Source organism: Tachypleus tridentatus, chromosome 9 (assembly GCF_004210375.1).
Source record: "Tachypleus tridentatus isolate NWPU-2018 chromosome 9, ASM421037v1, whole genome shotgun sequence".
In the NCBI taxonomy this organism is placed as follows: Eukaryota; Metazoa; Arthropoda; class Merostomata; order Xiphosura; family Limulidae; genus Tachypleus; species Tachypleus tridentatus.
The window spans coordinates 72,575,225-72,598,654 of record NC_134833.1 but is presented as its reverse complement, the minus strand read 5'-3'; the positions used below and the strand labels follow the sequence as shown (position 1 = coordinate 72,598,654).

Here is a 23,430-nt window from a genome sequence, read left to right as displayed (position 1 = left end):
ATAACAATTGAGATAAACGTCTATTAATCGAAAAATTACATATATTTCACCAGTAATTTCTCAGCTCACCATGAACCACCTATAGAATATTCAGTTCCACCAGACCAAATAAAAGACTCAGTATTCTTTGTAAGTTTATAAGACTTTTGTAACAGCTATTTATAAAGCTGCTATAATAAATTGTATTGTTGTTTATGTATTAAAGGTGAATTTTCAACAAATTTAATAATTGCCTTAGAAACTGCACTTTAGTTAGGTATAATTCCTGTGTGATTGCCATATTTTTAAACACTTTAGTTTTTGAGTAAAAAATGAAACAAAATATGCGGGTCCTCGAACTCAAGTTCCTCTCGGTCGTTCGGCTCTTTCCGTGACGTTTCACAACTATGATGTAATAGTTGCCAAACACGCTTCGTTGCGCGCTGTTTTGAATTCCGTTGGTTTCAAGCCAGGCAGATTGAGACTGAAAAACCCATCGGCAGTAGACAGGATAATCCCCACCATCTTTCCTCGTGTAGAGCTGAGGACTGATCTCAGCCTGCAGGGTACAGGTTCCACCCCTCTGAAGCCATCCCTTGACATCACGAAATGAACAAACTTAAAGGTATGTGTGCAGTATAAAGCGATAAACAATAACTAGTATAATATAATATTTAAAACGTACAAGTTTTTGAAGAATGTAACTAGACATACACAGTTCACATTCATTAGCGTGTTTTGCATTTGTGGCACCTGAAAGTCAGTGAAACCTTGATTTCCTAGTCTAGACAGTGGACAAATCTATCCCAAATAGAGTATATTCCAAGTTTAAAAGCTGGTAGATCATTCTATAGATGTTTTTGTATCATTTTTAAATATGGAAAAGTTTGAAGAATTCCATTTTTCAAATTTAACATTTAAAGATAAATTAACTATTCAGACTGCTACATCTAGTTTGATTTTAGAGAGAGAATTATGACATATAATTGAAATTAATTTTGTTACGAGTCATAAATATCAGGTACAATGATTGTGAAAGGGCTGAGTATTAGTTACCATAGTCGGCAAAGTATAAACAAATACAACCCAGTCTGTGATACCAATAATTTATAAACACCAGACAGGTGTCGAGATGCTTAAAATTGCACGTGAAATACTACAGTCCATATTTGTTGTCATGACTTAGGCTTATCATTCTTCCACTGGAGGTATGACCGACTCGCAACCGGCCTGGGTGGCTATCAGTATCGGCCTGGCATGGCCGAGCGCGTAAGGCGTGCGACTCGTAATCCGAGGGTCGCGGGTTCGCGCCCGCGTCGCGCTAAACATGCTCGCCATCCCAGCCGTAGGGGCGTTATAATGTTACGGTCAATCCCACTTTTCGTTGGTAAAAGAGTAGCCCAAGAGTTGGCGGTGGGTGGTGATGACTAGCTGCCTTTCCTCTAGTCTTACACTGCTAAATTAGGGACGGCTAGCACAGATAGCCCTCGAGTAGCTTTGTGCGAAATTCCAAAAAACAAACAAACAAACGCTATCAGTATCACTCACAGTTCCGCTACTCTCGCTCGTGGAACTGTCCTAATCACTAGAACTTGTCAGATCTGTGTCAAAAGTAACTGTTCTAGGTTCGTTTAGAGTAGGTTCGAATTAATATGGCGCTACTCGACACTGTTCAGAACACAAAGTCAAAACAGACTCCGTCTCTGTTTCTCCGTATGCACTGGCCATGTTTATTTACATTAAACGCGCTGGCGTTGGCGGTTTGTTTGGCAACTATTACGTCACAGTACTTTTCCTATCGGCAAACTAAAACGTTCGGATTGCCGCTCGGAAAGGGCTCTTTCTGCACCAAGTTCTATGTTTCATTTATTAGCACACATTTTTTATAAAAAAAATGTGAACCTGTAAAATTAATCAGTATAAGTAATTCTTTTGACTGCAAAGTTTTCTTTTTTCTGTAAAATTCACCTTTAAGATATGTGTTAAGAAAAAAAATTGAGTGTATCAATGTTGTCGGTAAATATCATAAGTTGAATATCTATTGATATTCAATTAAAATTAAAATTTCAGGCTAATAGAAATCGTAACACGTAACATAATAATTCTGAAACTCGTCTGGGATGAATTATATTAAAAAACATATCTCAAATATTCGGGACCCTCAATGTTTCAACGGTAAGTCTTCAGAGGATGTATAATTTTAATTTCTGACTGTAACCATGCTGTTCATTGTTCTGCTGTCTGAGATGCCTGACAAAATTCCACTACAAGGCCGTAGGACGCCTCTGTCGAAGGCAAAGTTTACATATGAACTTTGAAGCATGCTCGAGTATATCAGCATCAAGAAAGCCCAATATTAAACGACTTTTGCTGACTCATAGAGGGTGTTGATGGGAAGCTCTAGGATTTTATCACCTCGAATATCTCTTTAACAGTGAGATTAAAGTCCATTCTCATTGTTAAATGTTTCCTAGCTGGTGGCATCTGCGATAAAGCAAGATTGAGAAATGTTCTGGAAGATACGGTAGCAGCCAAAAGCCCTACTTTATGTCCACACGCGTAATAATATATATCAAACTTCACAATGTTGTTGTAGAACCAACCATTTTATTTACTAAGTAAGAAAAGCCATGTCTTCTTTTTAAGTTTTTAAGTACATTCAGCCTGGTACTTTATAATTTTGCTACTTTCAAGACAGAGTAGTTTCAACTGATTGCTGTCCCATGGCTAACGGCATCAATGTCTGCTTCGTGGGCAAGCAGTCGCTAGCTATTACATCAGTTCGTATTCATGAACAGTGACTCTCAGAGAATTCAAATATCTCTAACGCCAATGTTAAAGCACATAGACGTACTGGACGTACTCTTGCAATTCTGTCAATCAAGATGTCCCGTTATCATATTTGAATATTTCTTATAATGTAGATGCTGCATGTAATATACATGAGAAAGTATGGTCATATACATGAGGTGCTATGTTTGCGGTACAGTTCTGAGACTATCATGTGTTTAACCACATAATTCTTTTTTTATGAGAAGTCAAATGAATGAAATGAAACTATTTAGACTGAGGAACAGAAAATGTGTAGTATGATCTTCAGTCCAAACGTCCTAGAATGTCGCCCGCCCGAAAATATCCGGAGAATAGGGGAATTCCACATAGAGCTAGCTAATAGAGAGTTAAGCAATCATCAAATTCTACTTCTTTTTTTCTAATCACTGTTGAAGTGCCTTAATCAGTTATTTTGCTTTTCCCGTATCCTACTGCCGTGTGACATGGCTATGAATAAACATGAAACTCAGTGCAGGCGTGAAGTCTACAGAGAGCAACTTATTTGTGGTCTTTGGCTTTCAGCGCTGTTACAAGTCGTACCAAAACCTTTCTTCTTTCAATGCAGACAGAACACGTTGTTAGACTTGTTGTCTGCCGATCTGGGTTTTGAATAACACCATGTACACTGAAGGCTGATCATTAGGATGCTGGAGGTAGACCATCCCAGATAGGGCCACTATAACTGAAGTCTTATATTTATCTTTGTTCAACGTCTGCGTCTTGACCTCATATACACTTCCTTCAGGAATAGTTAAAGGTCATAACTAGGAGAGCTTTCCATAGTGCAGGAGATCAGTTCACATCTAACAGTCATGGTTAAACTGATTGGTAGTCTATATAGTTTCCGAAACATCTTTTCAGTGCTACCACGTTGAGAAAGATACGGCTTGCCAGTTGCAGATGAAACTACGAGTAAGAGAAGAATCAATGAAAAGTTCTGGAAATAAAATTTAGGCACAGATTAAAAGAAATCTGGTGTTTATCAATATAATCAAGTCGTGGTTTCAGAGTCGAAAAACTATTTCTAATTTACTCTGGGGCACGTTGTGGCTAAAGAAATTCAACAGAAGGACGGAATTGATAAGCAGTGCATTGATTACAAAATAAAACGTGAAATTTGCTAGTGTGGCTGGACAGTGTTGGTAGTTTTTTTTCTTTCTAAGAGATGACAAGGGAGAGCTGGATGAAACCTGGAAATCGTTTCAGTTTGACCACACAAACATTTGATCCTCTATCACTAGATTTCTCTATTTGATAGAAACTACTGAAAAGTGCTGTTAAGCTGAGACAGGGACAGAAAGCAAAGAAAGGACACTTCCGTATTTACCACCAATCACACAAGAATAATTAAAAGTGACTACTTTTCTTTCCATGGAAAAGACATATCAACAATCAAATCAGGTAAAATTCTAAGTTTGATTTTGCCAAACAGTCGAAGAGAAAACACAGTTAATCTGAATATGGCAGTTACCAGGAAAACACCATTATCACAAGGTACATGTTTAAAGCAATCAAGAGTGGAACGTTATAACCAAAGTTAGGATATATAAAAATAACATTTTAATGTTACAGAAAATATATATACAGGAGTAGGTTTATTATTCAATGAATATTCAAAACCTACGTTGCTTTTGAAATAGTATATGGTCTTAAACTGTCAGAAAAGTTATCGCATGGAGTGTGTGTTTTTTATAGCAAAGCCACATCGAGGGGAATCGAACTCCTGATTTTAGCGTTGTAAATTCTTAGACTTACCACTTTCCTACCGGAGGATATATCATATGGAAACAACCACTATTCTATATGACATTGTTGTTGTTTAATGATTAAACGAAATATTCCATTAAGTACAGAAGAGAATAAATATGTTATATAAATAGTAAACAGTCAGGTGGTCTAACTTGTTTTTACATTCTAAATGGTTGTTAAAAATGTTTGTTTTTTTTTTCATTAGAGAAAATACGTTATCTAATTGATTCGTCAATAGTGTTCTTGTATAATTTTACCACCCCCAGTTAAAGTTGAAATGCTGTCAGAAATTAATGAAAGTAATTAAGTTTTGGTTATCCAGTAGTAGACCGCGTTTATATATACACACACATACACATACACATATATAGTCCTTTTTCTGACTGATTACATTACATAAAATAGTAAGAACAATTTATTATATATACTGAAAAAGCTCAAAGTTCACAACGGCTTTTATGTAGTAGATTAATTAAAATAAGATGCAAGTTAATATTCTTTGTTGTTTTCAATACTGTCTGGGTACTTACTGAGACAGTTGGTTAACCTTAAACTGTATAAACTAGAAACAAGCTTTCTAAACATAGATTCCTGTGTCAATCAATGCGAAACATAGAAAGTTCAGTTTTTCAAGTAATAAAAGAAAAATGGCACATAATTTTAATATACTTGTAACAGAATAAAAATAAAGTTAATGAATAAAGATAAAAGAGTAATTTAATTTTAAAACTAGAAAATATTAAAATTATGCAAATCATTACAACTTAACATCATAAGTGAAATTTTAATTCGCATAATTCTAAGCAAATAAATTGTAGAATAGCAACATTAAATGCAAAAGGAATAATGTTATTAATGTCGTCGGAGGATCAGCGGTAAGTTAATGGATTTACAGCCTGTTGTGTAGTTGTTAGTTAACGGGCTTATAGCTCCTTGTGTAGTTTGTGTTAAAACAACGATACCTGTTATGAATGAAATAAAATAAATAAAAAAACATACAATACATTTTCTAAACTCTCTTATTCCAATAAAAGTAAAATAACAATTTATAAAGTAAATAGAAGAAACTACAAAATTCAGTTCAAGAGTGTAAGTACCCGTATTTCACAATACTATACACCACGTGTCGGTTCTTTTCAAATGAAACTTTAATTGTTTTTATTTAAACAGTAAACTCTAAGTAATAAACATGAAGTAGCCATTTTGTATTATAAACGTACGTAATTTGAAAAAAGAAAGTTCCATAAAAAAGACGCATAGGCTTTATTATTGCTTTCTGACTAGACGAAACGAACGCAAACGTAATGACTACTCCATCCGAAGCTTTATCAGAATTACATTTTTTCTAGTTAAAGACTACAAATGGAAATACTTGAAAAAACAAGAGTGTCAGTGGACAGCCAACGTATTTTACAATTTTTTTTATTTGAAAATCCAAACAAAACAGCCTGTCACTTGTAGAAATTTGACACACGTCACTGTATGGAACACGAGTGTCAAATTACGTTAGTTTTCTTTGTAGTTTCCAGGGAGTTCTAGGAAAAACATTGATGTCAGATCAAAAAATAAAGAATTCATTTTGTTACTATCTACTATTCGACATTGGCATAAAACAGAGGAAGGCAAATAATAAAAAAAACAACAAAAGAGTTTTGGTTGTACAGTATATATGTGCTTCACTAAAACCAAATGTTGCGATTTCGAGAAAAGTTCAAAACTTACGAAGGTTGCCTGTTTATAAAATAATTATATTTTGAACAAAAGTAATATCAAATATTAAATTTTACAATTGATTGGAATGGGTTTTTATATCGAAACAATTTTGACTGAAACGAGATAAACTGTTTGTTTTTTAATTTCGCGCAAAGCTACTCGAGGGCTATCTGCGCTGACCGTCCCTAATTTAGCAGTGTAAGACTATAGGGAAGGCAGCTAGTCATCACCACCCACCGCCAACTCTTGGGCTACTCTTTTACCAACGAATAGTGGAATTGACCGTCACATTATAACGCCCCGACGGCTGAAAGGGCGAGTATGTTTGGTACGACCGGGATTCGAACCCGTGACTCTCAGGTTACGAGTCGAACGCCTTAACACACTTGGCTATGCCGGGCCCAAGATAAACTATTGAACATCACCAAAATGTACACCAAATATCATGAGAGGCTAGCTTTTGTGAAAAGCTTGTAAAAGCTACTCCCACAATCACTGCGTGTCTCTGCTGGATTAACTTTTGAGACCAACAAAGAATCTGAATGAGTTTAAAATTTCAGTACGTATATTATTAGATAAATTTATCTCTATAGACGTTTTGATATGTATGTGTAAAATATAGGTACAGAAAATTTCTTTAAACAAATATGCACATAGAAAAACGTTTTATTTCTCTTCAGACTACTTTTACACGTTAGGGAATATTGAAGACGGCTGTTGAACATAAAAGATTATCTGAAAAAAAAACAAAAAACTTGTAATAACCACATAATTGTACATGCCGTACATTCAAGTTGGTAAACGTTCTTGGCTTCTTGAATAGTCAGTAATTTGTAACCTGTTTATTTGAAGTTGAAGTTATCTATTCCGTTTAATATTCTATTTCTCTACTGACGATTGCTTAAACAGCACAAATATATCGTCTTTGAAAAGAATTAACAATATTGAATACCGCTTGATGGACTCGTATAGCACTCCTTGATGTATTTGTTTCTAAGATTAAGTTTTTTTTTTAGTATATTGCTGTCAATGTGTTTTTAATTCAACACGATAGGTTTAGCCTTCCAGTAGCACGTAGATATGTCTGCAGACTTACGATACTTAACAAAAACAGAACGTTTTATGTAAGTATATCTAAGAGTGTAAGTGAGTGTAAGTGTCATAATGCCATTTTACTGCCTTTACAGTGCAATGCACATCTTATAAAAATTATCTGCTATACCAATATGTAGACAACGCAGATAAAGGAAAAGAAAATAATACAGTTGTGGTAAATAAAGTCATATTTTACTAAATAAATATTAGTAATGAATGAATATCGTTATTTCACTTGTCAGTGAGAAATAGAAGTAACGATAAATTAGCAGAAGGAAGCTTCTCCCAAGAGGTCAGCAATAATTCTGAGAGGGTTTTATAAAGTTAAAAATTAGGTTTTTATACCCGCGGTGGGTAGAGCTCTGCGCTTAATAACAATCAAGCAAAATGAAAGAAAAACATATGTAACAAAAAGTAGTAAATATTCGATATGATGTAAAAGAAATATAACAAGGGAAAACAGCAAAATGTACAAAACAAATACGTCAAGAAAAAATATACATAAATTATAATTTAGAGCAATAAATTACTCGGCCCAGCATGGCCAGGTGGTTAGGGCGTTTGACTCATAATCTGAGGATTGCGGGTTTGAATCCTTGTCACACCCAAAATGCGCGCCATTTCAACTGTGGGAGCGTTATAAAGTTACGATCAATCGCACTATTCGTTGGTAAAAGAGTAGCCCAAGAGTTGGCGGTGGATGGTGATGACTAGCTGCCTTCCCTCTAGTTTTGTTCCCCGCTGGTACAGCAGTAAGTCTACAGATTTACAACGCTAAAATCAGGTATTCGATTCTGCTCGGTGGACTCAGTAGATAGTCCGATGTGGCTTTGCTATAAGAAAAACACACACACACACACACACACACACACCCTCTAATTTTACACTGGTAATTTAGGGACGGATAGCGCAAATAGCCCTTGTGTAGCTTTAAATGAAATTCAAATCAAACAAACAAATTATTCACCAAAAGATGGACAGTTGGTGCTTAATATTTCAAAATATACAGTTGAATGTTATATAATAATGAGTGATCAACAGACAGATGAAAACTGTTGAGAAAAATGAAACAAAAGTCACGAACTGATTGTTATTATTAGTTAGAAATGTGTTGCCTTTCTAACTCTTGATTATATTTATAATTTTGGTAGTAATAAAATACTACCAGAATGAGAGAGATTTAGCTTATTTTAAAGTTATACGACTTCTAAACCTTTTTCGTAATGAACGGGTAAAACAAAGGGCAAAAAGTTTATCTAAAATAAGTCACTCAAGTTTCCTTTCGGTAATAATCTTTACTATCAATTTCGTTGGCAACCTAGACCTGCACTACGCAAAACAACTACGAAATAATAAAAATTAGGATTACAGTAGTTTAGCAACAACAAGGCAAAGACGATTTTGTAAAACAATGTTATTTCCTCTCCTCAATTAATTTTTATGCAAGTTAAGCATCTGATGATCTGTCATCCAAATACAGACAGATAAATGCATGTCTGTAGTAATACAGAGAAACGATAGAAGGTAGATATATTTCAAAACTAAGTGCTTCTAAATAATCCAGCCCCAGACAGGAGTGAGTCAGGATAATGGATAAACCAGTTCAAAAGATGATTAATGATAGCTTAGTGTCGAAAGACAACATTGTCTCACGAAAGAGTCCCGGTACTTAACTCTATAAACTACTGAAGTATAAAATTAGTACAAAAAATAGAAATAGTAATAAAGCATCTAAATTAAACGTTCTTAATTTATGGCAGTAGAAAGTAAACAAAGATGTAAGACAAAGACTATAGATAAGATTAATCAAATTCTCCGTAACGAACTTTACTTACCTTTACACTTGGATTCTCAAAACTTCCACACAAAAATACAACACGAGAAAAAAAACAAACAAACATAAAAGAACAATGGTTGGCCCTTTCATCGGCTGCGTACTATAGACTCATTTACGTATAACTACCTTCAAGGTAGACTAAAAACAACAACCAGTAGTAACAACAAAGCCACAATATTGGTATATGTCACACTTGGACAGTACTTTAAACACAGCTATTGATTTTTGCCACAATTTTGTAATATTAATTTAGGATATTTACTTCATTTATATTTACGCCTATAACGATTTATTTATGGGTCGTATTTAATCCTTTGCGCTTTAAAAATGTTTCTTTATTAATGTGTATATTATTTCAATTGCCATTTTTAGGTTATGATCCACATTAATAAAAGTTTTGAAGGATACGACTTTGAATAATATTAATGACACACACACAACTGCTTATTCAATGCCACTAACAGTCATTTTCCATTACCTCTTCATTTCAGAATTATTTGTCTGTAAATCCCAGGTTTTATAATAACCTTATTACGACGTTCAGTTGCTTAATGTTTCTTAAAATTACGTTACAGTTGTTTTCGTGCGTACAAAAATAAAAACCAAGCAGTCAAAAAGTAAATTCACATTTAGTGAAACAACACATATTACTGTCAACATTTGTTGTCAGCGTAAACAATTAAATGGGTAAATAAAAATTGGCTGGTAACATAAGTATCTATAGAATGAAATAATTAAATTCTTTCTATACAAAATGCATCTCATACTGTTCGAAAAATATAATTATCACAAATCTGGAGTTACTTTGATTGTTTTATTTATAGTTAATGCCATAGTGTCCAAGCTTCTGCTTCAAGGTAAAATAATGTTTCTTATAAATACAGACACGATTTTAACATGACATTTTGAAATTTCCCGAACAAATTTAAAAACTCCTGTATTACATATTTTCCGACTCATGTAACAGATATTAAATTCAGATTTTTAAAGTTTCATCTTACAATTTTGTATATAATGGTTATGCTTTCTATACTTGACTATACTTACATATTCGCCTAGAATTTAAGTGAGTACTTCTGTAATTTCCTTTGTTTATTACTTTAAATTAGAGAATATTTCAATAGAATGATTTACTTAAGCCAATGTAATAATATTACTAGAGGAAACATTAATTCGTGTTTAAATTTATTGCATTCAAATACTGGATGGGTTTTTGAGTAGTTTTTTCATCGCGATCTAACTCACTACGTATAGGTTATTAATTTTATCAAGTTACTTAACCAGTATTTAAAATTATTAAGAAAAATATGAGTCACAGAGTGGATTCTTAAACAATTGGTGTCTGTTATAGTAGCAAACCATTTTAGTTTTTTTATATAATTCAATTTTTGATGTATTAAATGCAAATACTTTATCTGCAACCCATGTTTAAAAATCACATTGGCAGGTTCTTCCTATCATTTAAAATAACAACACGTTCATTATTTCAAAATGTGGATTAACAAGGTACCAAGTTATAGGTGAAGTAACCATTATCTTTACAAATAACTGAACAACGTCAGGAAACTTATCTAGCACATGTTTTATGCAAATAAATGATATTTGCAGCGATTTATAAAGTCTAGCTGTACTTTTAACATTTTCATTTCAAGGGCTGTTATTTGTTTGCACACTTATACAATGCTGACTATAAAAAACAACAACAAACCACAATAGAGTTTTGCAACGTTTGTGTATAGGCTCAGCCTGATCAAATAAGTAAGCCTAAATGTATATGCTTAAAACAGTTCTTAGAATCCCTGTGATATCACTAATTTTAGTCTTTACTTATGTCTTAAACTAATTCATTAACTGAGAATTTTGAGGTGCATCGTTTTCAGATGAATGGGGTATTCTCAGGTGAAATTGAGCCCAAGACGACTATTAGATGGGTCTATTTTACAATTGGATGATTAACCATAAAAATTACAAAGTATATCTGGATTTAGTTAAATGACAGAGTTTAATCCGTGTATGTATAAGGATTGTGATGTAAGGTGCAATACAATCTTTATTATTTTCTGAAAGCATATAATACAATAGACATGTTTGTATAGGACACTGGACAATCATTTCCAACCATCTGTGAGCCAATAAACATTTGCTACTTCTTAGAATGTTTTTACCCATTGACTGACTTTGAAAATTAAACCAACAAATGACGTTACTGTTGCTGATCTGCTTGCAAAATGTGCAAAGTTGCAGCAATATCCTCATAGACTGAGTGAGTATTATCTACTAAAACCTACATCGGAACAAAAAGTAACTAGAAGGAAAATAGTTCGATGGTTTACTGGGCCACGTGTTTATACACAAGCTGCATAGAATTAAACCACAAAAAGATGTTTAAACCATTAATATTAAAATAAGTTTGTTTGTTTGTTTTTTGGAATTTCGCACAAAGCTACTCGAGGGCTATCTGTGCTAGCCGTCCCTAATTTAGCAGTGTAAGACTAGAGGGAAGGCAGCTAGTCATCACCACTCACCGCCAACTCTTGGGCTACTCTTTTACCAACGAATAGTGGGATTGACCGTCAAATTATAACGCCCACGGCTGGGAGGGCGAGCATGTTTAGCGCGACTCGGGCGCGAACCCGCGAACCTCGGATTACGGAGTCGCACGCCTTACGCGCTTGGCCATGCCAGGCCTCATTAAAATAAGAAAGTAGTAAATGAATGGTTTATCTGCATACTACATTTCTCCTACCTTCTCTGTTTCAGTCTGATCCTCAAGGTGAGATAAATATTTAACTTCAATGACACAAGCCATGGCCAAAAGAAAATATTTTGCTTTTTCCAATATATGGTTTACCCTCTTTTAATATTAATGTACCAAACCCTTCTGTTATAGCATTATAACTTTGCAATTATTCAGATATTGTAAAATTTGTAAGAAATTACAATATTTTATCAGTAATGTTGAAATACTGATAAAAAATTAATAGTTAATGGATTTAATAAAGAAACTTTAAATAAAGTTAGTAAACCATTCTGTAACAAATATAAGAATGTATTAAATAAATATAAAGAAAATAAAAATTAAAGAAATTTTGCTAAAAATTTCTAATGATTATTTTTTAGTTGTGAATAAGGTGATTTAACAGCTTGACACAAGATGTACACCTTACCGCATATAAAGGCTTGTTTAGAACATGATAGTTACAGTAGACTTAATGGGTAGTGGTTGGGATTTATGCAAGTTAATTTAGATAGGTGGATGAGATCCTTCATACTAGTATATTTTGTTTACTGGGCTAACAATTAGTGCCTTTCTACTCTAATGGGATCCAGAATGCTAACTTCAAGAGATAAGTTTATTTAACTTATATATCCATAAATGGTAGAACCTTATTTTTATCTTCAATTAATTTTTTATTCTTCATCTTTACTTTGGAGAGGTCCCTTGCTAGTACAGCAATAAGTCTACAGATTTACAATGCTAAAATCAGGGGTTCAATTCCCCTCGGTGGCTCAGCATATAGCCTGATATGGTTTTGTTATAAGAAAACACACACATACTTTGGAGAGCAGTCACCTTCCCACAACTGTCTGCAGACAGTGAAGGGTGGTACAGATGTGGGATGTTGTGAGCCTGACACCCACATCCTGTTTTCATAATTTCTATATCTGTTATTTTAATTTCTATTGCTATTCTTTCACTTTATTTTTATTTCTTTACGTGAGACTGGTGAATGGAGGTTAAGACTGATAAACGGTGTATCCCCATTGCAATGGGGGTCCTACTTCCCTGTCATCTCCAAAACCTAGGGTACATTTTATACCCCACATTATAACCTGTACCCTGGGATCTTTTCAATTAGTGCAGTGTTTTTATTTTATTTTTCTCTTGGCTTGTTTTTGGTTATAACAAAGTAATATAATTGGTTAGAGGTTTGAACTTGCTGTTTTTAATGCAGTCCTTCCTTTTAATTTGGTTTTATTTTACTTAACTCTATCATTATTAATATTCTCTCTCTCTCTTTATATATATATACATATATATTAGTTTGTTATAACTCAAATATATATATATATATATATATATATATATATATATATTTGTATATAACTGAACATAAAAGATAATGCAAAATGAGGATTCATAAATTAAATTATGCAAAAATTAGACACAAGATATGCATCTCAAATTAAGATAATAAAATACACCCAACCAAAGTGTTTTGCTCCACTTTACTTTAGCCCTATCTTCAGATCCTCAAGGGTCAGCATTGTTTTATGGTTAGCTGATGTGGTGGGTTTGATATCATCCTTGGCCCTTGTAAGGGCTTTCTTGGCTTTAACCAGATTGGCCCACAAGTATTTCAACTTGTCCTCAAACTGCATCAGATAATTTTTTCTCTTTATTATAGAAAGTGCAAGCTTTGTAAGACATTTCTTATCAGAGCCTTAGCCATTTTCCAAGCCTGTTCTTAGAATTTCTTCATTACCTTGCTTTAACAGCCACTCTTTTGAGACTAATTATTTAAAGTCCTGCACTTGAGGTTGAAGAAACAGACATACTGGATAAGATACTTTCACATCTATGGTGATCAGTATCATCTGAGAAGCTGTTCCATTTCTGTTTTCTTAAGACTTGGCTGATCCCCAAGAGGACCCAAGCTTTGGAAAAATTTCCTGTGACTTAAGAAATAAGTGTATGAACATATCTAGCATTATCATTGGGTAGTCACAAAGCAGGTTTCAATAAAAAATCTGTTTCATAGTTTGTTTCTTATACTCCAGCTCCATAATCTTAGGCAGTATCAACAGGGTCAACATAGAGGGTTATTCCTCTTGAGTGAATACTGTCTCGTTAATTTAGTATTTTCTGTGAATGAATGATCCTCAAACTTATCAATGATATGACCTCTCACTTCTCAATGGAGCTATTTGACAACCTCAAACAATGCATTTTCATTAATGAGTTCAGCCATTGTAAATGTTAGGCTGTCTCTGAAGTCCTGGGTTCAGTGATGTTATTAGATTATTCACTGTACTGAAAGTCAAGTGAATCTCGGAGAAACTTGCTGGTTCTGTCAAAAACTATATCTCAGAAATAAAGTGGAAAAGTAGGATAATTACTGGGTATTCAAGAAAAGAAACTGATTGTTGCCAGACATTAAATTTGGAAAATGTTCACTGCAGTTGTTTCTGCTGGGATTAACAAGATTAGTAAGCATTTGCTTGGTAGTTTATATTTGTTCTGCCAAACTACAGAACTGAGGAAGAAAAGTTGAAATACAGAGTCACTTTCAACATTCATCTGTTCTATAATCTATATGTACCTTTTTTCATCATGTGAATTATGCTATCCAGTGTTCTGTCAACACATTGGCAACAAATGGTTCAAACATAATGACCAATGGATAATAAGCCTCAACAATTTTGAAAGTATTAATGTCCTTGTTCAGTCTCTGGGAGAGGATTTGCGATATCTATGACTATCTGTTACAGAGAAGACCCAACAATTCCCTGCTGTGGTTTACCCTCTGTCAGTTATTACTTCCTCTGGGTGGCACTCACCATGTAATATTCACTTCAGTATTGATTCAGTTGGGTCTGCTCTTATTGGGTGATACCTTGATGCCTTTCCTACATGACAGAAAGATTGAAGAATATCTCATGGTAGAGCTTTGGAGACCACCAGCTGCAGTACATTTGAAGTAAAACAGCTCATGACTTACAAATAGTGCAATACATCTTCTTGCATTTGTAGTATGCTATACAAATGTCATAGTTATTTATGTCTTAGTTGATGAGACTTGACCTTGTTGAAATATAAGGAACACCTATGCTAGGTCAGGATCCTTCAGTTGCTTTTCCTGGTACACCCATCCAAAAGCAGAACCTCTTACTTCATTACCTGGCTTTGATATGGTCCCAACTCTGGTAATATTCCATTAATTGACAAGTTCTCACTATGTGAAGAGATAGTCTGCTTGTGTTTCCATGCTGGAGGTTGAGGCAATGCATGATAGTAGAGTCATATTATTGAACATTATCAAAATGCATGATAGTAGAGTCATATTATTGCAACATTATCAAAATCCTTTCAGTTTTTTAAAGATTCATTAGCATGGTTCAGTGATACATTGTCCATACAAATGTTAAGCCTCTTACAACTGTAATAACATTGTCCCAATACTGTTATTGCTGGCATCAGTTTCTATAAGAAATCTTGTGTTTTGTCATGGATAGGTTACTACTGAAGCAACCACTCAAGCAAGCTTTAGAAATTAGAATGCTAGTTCACATTCACTGCTCCATCAAAAATGCACACCAACACTACTGAGGGCAGATAATGGTATTATCTTTGAGAGGTTAGCCACAAATTGTGAGTAACATTATATGAACCTCTGGAAGTTTTAAGCTTCTTGCTTTGTTAAAAAAAATGAGGTCAGTTTTTCTCTACAATTTGAAGGAGAGACAAAAGGAGAGATAACACTTTACAACACTTTTATATGCATGATTTTGGTTTTAAGCCTGCTTTACTTATTCGTTTGAATACTATTCTCAAGTTCTTACTTGTAGACTCAAACATATAACCAAACACTAAAGCATCATCAACCCAGATCAGACTCCTTCTACACAGAAACTCTTTCAATGTAGCCTTCATTAGTCTCTTGAAAAAGGCAGATACATACAAATCTTTACTCACACTAAAAGTACTCTTGGGTCTGCTCTTATTGTTTAACTTGACTTGCCAGTATCTGGATATCATAATCAGTGTTGAACAACAACAACAACAAAAATCATACACATGCACACATTCTTGATGATGAGAAACCCACTTGAAATAAAAATGTATCTCAGAATGGCTGGCATGGGTATTAACACTTTTATTGATAAGCAGAGAACAAAGTTTTGACCTTCCTAGGTTATCGTTAAGTTAACAGGTTCTCTTTCTGTTTATCAATAAAAGTGTTAATACCCATACCAGCTGCTCTGAGATACATGCACACATCCATCAGTACATACTAAAGGAAAGGCAATGAGATTTACTCTTCTCAAATCAACACAGAATCTTGGCATACCTACCTTTCTTCTTAGAATCACAAGTGAAGGCAACCAAACATTATTTAAATCTTGTATAGCCCATCCTTCAACATTCACTGTATTTCATCACTGGTTACATTCCTCGCATTCCAGGAAAGTTGACATGCACTTGCTTTATTGGATGTGTGCCACCCTTATCTATATTGTGGTGAGTCACCACATCCAATCCCCAATCTGGTCCCAAAAATTCACTGGCATTTGAACCAACAAATCAGTGATTTGCTTTTACTGCATTAGGTCTAGATTGTTTTAATCCTCAACCACGAACCTATGATGTGTTGTTAGTCATATAATTATTTTCAGTCACAGTGTGACAAATGCTACTAGCATCAATTATATCCACTTCATTTAAAATAGCTAAAACCATTTCAGTGTGCAATGAGGAAGCTGATTCAACATCAGGATATAATCCCTTGTCATGCATATAATTATCCAAACTAATGCCACCTGATTTATGGATAACTCTCTTTTAGAACATTGGTACATCACCTGCACAAAGAAAGCTGATAGAATTTCCATAGTACATTTATCCTGAGGTTACCAATGCCAAATTTGAGAAAGATTGTGATGTCTGAAATATTTAAATGTTTCTCACATCTGACCAATGCCTCAGGGCTTCACCAGGAAATCTTTTGCCAAAATAATATACCATAATGTCCTCTTGATTTGATGTTGTCACTGCAATGTAAACTCACTATGTAAGCAATGCAGATCACCTGTATACTTGGCCAAACCATTGGTTTCTAAGCATTAAATCTGGCCTGGTGAATAGCCCAATTCTTTACAGAGTTGAACAGATGGCACAAGTTGGATAAAATCTTTTCCCAGTCTTATTGTTGTGCCTTGTCAAAACACTCAATGGTATCCAAAATTAAACCATCCAAGCTCAGGATAAGCCAATGGACTGCTTGGTTCTGAATCCAGTTATTCCGGACAAGTGCCTTAAACCACTTCAAGAAATGGTTAAGATGTTTTTGCACCATTCCCTCAGACATGGGGAAGAGAGGAGGATTTGCTTTACCTCACTCAGTAGAACCTACCTATTAATGATACACATTCTTAGGAACTTTCATGCCTGGCTGGGTTATCAATCTCTGGTCTAGGACAGCAGGGTGAGAAGGTGCTCATGGTAACTTATTATATAGCTTTGTGGAATCTCAGTTCTTGCAAGCTATAATCGTATAATCATCAACTATGGTCTTTAACTGGCAGTACTTGTTTTCTCACTTGCTAGGGAAACCATTCTCACAGGTGGAGGTTGTCTGCCAGTAGTACTTTTAATTCTTTTCATCTGGATCAGGATGTTCCTAAACAGAACTGTGGCTGAGGTATTTTGGTTGGTGACAGTCTGGAAGACCTAAAATGACTTTTCCAAATAGTCATGTACTCACCAGCACTATTCTATCTAGCAACCCTAAATCAATATTCTTTAATTGTGACAAGGTAAGTCCTTATGGGCAAGGTTTGATATAATGGATTGAGTATATCAAATATTGACTAATCTTTCTGAGTCTGCAGCTTACAGATGATTGATGACAGAAACATTTGCAGCATTGAAAAGTCTTACGTCTAAGAGAAGGCTTCTCTGGGACTTATTGTTCTCTTGTGCAACTGCTTTCTCTTGCTGGTTACAAACATTCCATTCTTGTTTAAGACTATTTCTATCTTGAGAATGTGCCATTGTTCAAGTAAAGCATTTCTTTAAACTCAGTTACACTAAAGAGATTACATTAGCAAGATAAAAACTCCACAATAAATTTTGTACCTATGCATCGAGTTTTCCTTCCTACCTAGTCTACGATATTATCAAGCAAAACTTATTTCCACAAGTATTAGCTGTGTCCGCTTTATAATAATATGATTGATAAGGAAAATCCTGAAGTAAATATTTGACAAATGTCTGAGATTTAATCTAAGAGAATAAACAAACTGAACATGTGACATAAAGTGTCACATAATGAAATAATCTCAAAGCACACAAATATTATACATACTTGAATTTGGCACTGTACTGTCGCATCCTACCAGACCATTGAATCACGAAACAATTGTTTTCGCTAAAGATATATTTCCATCGCCTGACTCACTTTCAAAACCAAGTAGTTTTAATGTAAGAGCAAATTATCATTCTCATATGATACTTAGCAAATGGCACTGCTTTCAATGATGTGCTTGCAAAATGTATTATGTTGCAGCATCATTCTACGAGTGGACAGATATTCCCAATTTTTGACTAACTTTTCGTTTTTTAATTAAAGTTTATTTATTTATTTAATGTTGGATGATCCTTTTAATGTTAGATAGGCTATGCAATAGTGATCACTGGAATGCCTATCAATGAATGAGATAGCCAAATCACGGCGCTAAATTTATGAAACCGGAAGTGAATGTGTGTGTATGTGTTTTATACGCTTATTGTCACTAGAGGGAGTATTTCAAAGATGAAATGCAGCAGAGTTGGTGATTGAGTTTACAGTATATTTCATGTGATTCAGCTTTACGTACAAAAGGCCGAGAGCACCAGGCCCGACCCCTTAAATAAGATTTTATTGCTGTTTCGCTCACAAATAATGGCCACATAGATCAAGTATGGCAGAAAATACAACTTATGTTGTATGCTTTCTGCTAAGAATGCTACCAATGCAAAATCATTTTAGGACAAAGTAGGCTCACTCTAGTTTACGGCTGTGCATGTGGCTGCCTTACCTATTAACACTGCATAAAAAGATGTGATTTAACGCAGTAAACTTTATTATTTCAACAGTTTTCTGTTTTCTAATACCTAACTGTATTGTTATTGAAAACTAAAAGTAGTCATCGATGACCAACTTAACTAGGAGGTATAATTTAATAATTAATATTTCTATAACAGTGGTTCTTTAAAATAATAGTTCCAATGCTTCCTATTCAACATTAAAAATAAAAACAATTTTACGTCAAATTGAACTCTTTCAGCTTTATTGTATTCTAAAATTGTATTGTATAAAATGTAAATCAAAACACAATCTGGTTTTTGATTAACACTGCACGTTTTGATGTGTGTTAAAACAAACATATGAAACTTAATATAATGTGGAAAGAAGTGTATAAAATTATTTATGGCTTGATAGCAGAAAGAAAATCTAAGAATGAGCTTGAATACAGAAAGGTTAAATTACAATCGCTAAGTATTGGCTTTAAAACGTAACCAGAAGAAACTGTTGCTTTAGTTCTTTTTTTAGTATACAGTGTTTGATTGCAATAAATCTTAAGATAAATATTGTTGTAATTCAAATACTTGTAGTAAAAAGTAAATAGTGTATGTTAAACTCGACAAAAGTTTACATAAACAATACACGCTGAACAAAAGCAGGTACAGAAAAATCTAGGTGACTTTACACAGGTACTTTATTAAATTGAAGATCACTATGGATACAGTAGCAACATGGCAATGTAAAATGACAAGCAGCAAAATAAATTTGCCATTTTAATATCCTGAATAGAGCTTACATTATTACAAGACAATGTGGTACAACATTTTTTCATTACAATATATAGTTTCTGAACAAAATGTAAAACCAACAACTTACCATACATTTTCCCTTCATCTGATAGAATAATTTTTCTCCGACCACATGGCGGATAAATTGCAAGGGCTTCTTGAAAACTTTGTTCAATATCTGGACTCCAAACCCCATCTCCCTCACAATTTGCCAGATCAGCTTTGGAAGAACTGTCTTTACTGTTACTGTCATCTGATCCAGTAACGTCAGGTGGAGGAGGTGCTGGAGTAGCAGTAGGGGGCGCTGTGTTTGGCACTTGAGAACCACCCCTAGAAGGTGTTGTTGTGGGCCCAGCAGAGGGCGGACCAGTGTTCCACTGAGAAGAAATTTTGGCGGTTGGTAAGTGAACTCCACACACTATATGGAAAGCCATATAAATATTCATAGTCAAGACCTGTAAACACCAAACACTCGCGAGATATACAATGAAATTACAAAAGATATACTAATTGGAAACCAGTTAACAGTGTAAGCTATAAAACAAATGTAAATAAAGGAAAATATCCATATTAATAAAAAGAATGAAACTAAACCTATTAAAGAACAATTAATATTATAGAAAAAATACAAAAACCTAGAAAAAACGACGGAAATCATGCGATAATATAATAAAGATTTATGCGTTTAAAACAAACATACGGTAAGTGAACAACAGTGTCAAAGAAAGTACATACAAACATTTTTAGTAATGCCAAGTAATCTTGTATTATTTATCGTTTATTTCCAAAGTTACGTAGCTTTATAAAAACATATTTATGAAGTCGTATGTTATTGTTTAATTATTAAATGATATTCTAGTAATTATTTGCTGTGTTTTCAGATTAAGTGTGGTTACAGTTTTATATTTTTGTATTGAAGCATAATAGGTGTTTTCTATCTCCTTTATTTAATAAAATTAATCACTTAAGTTGTTTCAGAATATTCATACATACACGTATCTGTAATGGTAAGAACACATTGTTGTTCAAGAAATGTGGCTGAACTGTTTACACTTTAGCTACCTATTGCTCTGGTTCATTCCCCTTGCTGTTACGTGTGATTTCTCATGGAAAATATTACTGTGAAGTAGTATACTAAACAAAAATAGTCAGCAAACCTATTTACTGTGGAGTCAAGTTACTCCTGGTTACCTCCTTTATTTTTCGACACTGATGGATGACATTACAGACATTACTTTGTAATAACACCCACGCTCTTTCAGCCTTGATCAGTCTTTCAATCAATATCCAGGTAACCATTCAGAATTTTATTCTGCTGAAATCTAATGAAGTGCTTTACTTATTTCTTATTGTTTAGTGCGCTAAGAATTATTCTTATCTTCTTTAAAACATCGTGCTCACTTCCTTTCTTTTATAGATCAAAAAAGAAAAAAGAAAAAAATATGGCCGAGCCTCTTGTGGTTAGTAGATACTACCCAATCTGTTGAGAAAAACAGTTTAGACTGGAAGTTACACAGTATAGTTTATATGATTTTTTTCGCATTTCTTTTTTTTTCCTTTTTTAAATATATCAGTCCACTTCAAGAGGACATGCTTCATGAAATTCAAATATTTGTTCGAGATCAAAACTTATAACCTTTGATAGAAATTGCCAGTTAGTTAATAATTCTTGAAGCATTAGAAATTCGAAACGTATCGTCAATTTATCATTCAACAAATATGTATAACTATATTGCCCAAACTTCAGTTAGTTTAAAATGATTATGGTATGTTGGAAAAATTGTCACTTTTATGATACAAAAAAAAAACTATAAAAATTGGAACTTCAGTTCATTCTATACAAAACGTTATACCATTTATTAATGAGCTATTGAGCTTTATTTATCAAATCTGTGAATCAACTTTTAAAAAAAAGTACTACACACAACTTAGTTCAGGAGTGGGATCTAAAGTTACAATGATTATAGCTAGCTGCTTAGAATCCAAGAATATTTGTAGTTCTTGCTACAGTAGAAAAATATGACGATCGATGTGGAGATGCTTGAAGATAATAAAGTGGATATATTTACTATTGTAATAAACAACTGTAACTACAAAACACAACTTGCCTTAATAAGATAGATTTGAAAAATACGTCAATGGATTTGAGGCAGTTGTCACACTTACAAACGAATGTTATATATTATAAAGTTTAAAGTTGCTACTTTAAGAGTAAATTGGGTTTATAAAACATCAATTCCCTACTAATGTTTACTGTATGTTTAAGCCTCCCAGTTTGATTGGTACTGCAAACATTAATCTAATATATAGCTTTATGTGTAGTATTTATTATATAAATTTAGTCAATATCCATTTATTCTGCATCGAAATACTATGTTCCCCAGACTAAGGAAGGTTTTTCCATGTAACAAAGACCTTCAAAATATCATACTATATAGGACTTTGTATGTACTACCAGTTATATAAATTTAGTTAGAATTCATCCATCCAATCTGAAGATATGTGATAAAAAATATGGGAAAGGGATGCAAAATATATGGATAGCTTTGATCTGTAGAAAAGTAGCGCCAAGTTCTTAATCTGTGTTTTGAAGTAATAGGACTAAAAAACAAACAAACAACTAAACTATTGAAGTATATCTTGACTAAATCAAAGTAAAATCCATTCCACATCTAGACTGGACGATATTTTACTTCAGTGCAAGTTAATCTACACCTATCTTCTAACACCCATTATACAACTAGATAGACTTAAAGACATAATTACATGTTGTGAACAAGTTTCAACCCTTTAACCTTCTGTCTACTAGACCAAAGCACTAGCAGTAGTATTAGACCAGATAACTTTATTAAGTGGCCCTTAATATTTTAGATCCAATATATGTCAGTAGTCCTCCACTACAGAATTCCATCGAATGATGGAAACAAATACGTCAAAATAATGATAAAAATATTTTACCACGTGGCCTGAAATATATACAGAATAAAACCAAAAACTGAATATGTGATACTGCATTATGAAAAGAGTAACAATAAAACAAAATTTTAATAAAAGGTAGAACATTTGTCTTTTCTAAAACGTTTGTAATAAGGAACTGCTACTCTAGTTAATGAGCTACAGAAATTGAACCTGATAAAATATAAACGAAGTACTAGAATATCTTATGTTGATCTAGAACTGTAGGAGCTGGTGAAGCTCTACTATGATCGCCCTTAGAAAGATGAGTCAGCACAGATGACATCATTTATATGCGGTAATGTATCATACCTACCTATGCGGCTTTTTATGTCAATAATAAAGTGGTGAAAAGATAGCACACTAATAAAGTGAAAAGTTCAAGTTTCTTCCTGAATTTTTGGTTGTATTTACGATTCCCAAAGAAAGATAAAGGTGTAAAATAATTGCCAAATTAACTTGATCGTAGGAATGCTCCTACACTATAATAAAATTTATCAACGAATTAATTTAACACATTACATAGTGCTGGAACAAAAACCAAAAGTTGTTCGTTGTAATCAGCTAGGAAGATATCAAGATGAGAATGAAACCTACTGAATGTCAAAGAAGAATTATGCAGTTACTGAAGAAAGATGTAGTTTTCGTGAGATCCCAGCATGCTGAATCAAAAGCATGTTCTTCAAGGATTCGT

The 23,430-nt window shown here is 33.8% G+C and overlaps 1 protein-coding gene and 1 long non-coding RNA gene across 5 annotated transcripts in view; one reads left to right on the top strand and one right to left on the bottom strand.

The window, feature by feature from the left end:
• Positions 1-23,430, bottom strand: part of LOC143225484 (transcriptional enhancer factor TEF-1-like) — a 127,480-nt gene that overhangs the window by 52,620 nt on the left and 51,430 nt on the right. For all 4 annotated transcript variants that reach the window (XM_076454975.1, XM_076454971.1, XM_076454974.1 and 1 more), the window contains one exon: positions 19,870-20,199. In XM_076454975.1, the coding sequence (XP_076311090.1) occupies positions 19,870-20,199 (330 nt within the window). The remainder of the gene's footprint in view (positions 1-19,869; positions 20,200-23,430) is intronic.
• On the top strand, positions 454-23,102 carry LOC143225485 (uncharacterized). Its single transcript, XR_013013874.1, has 3 exons — positions 454-604; positions 19,895-20,181; positions 21,199-23,102. It is a non-coding gene; the product is annotated as an uncharacterized LOC143225485 (long non-coding RNA).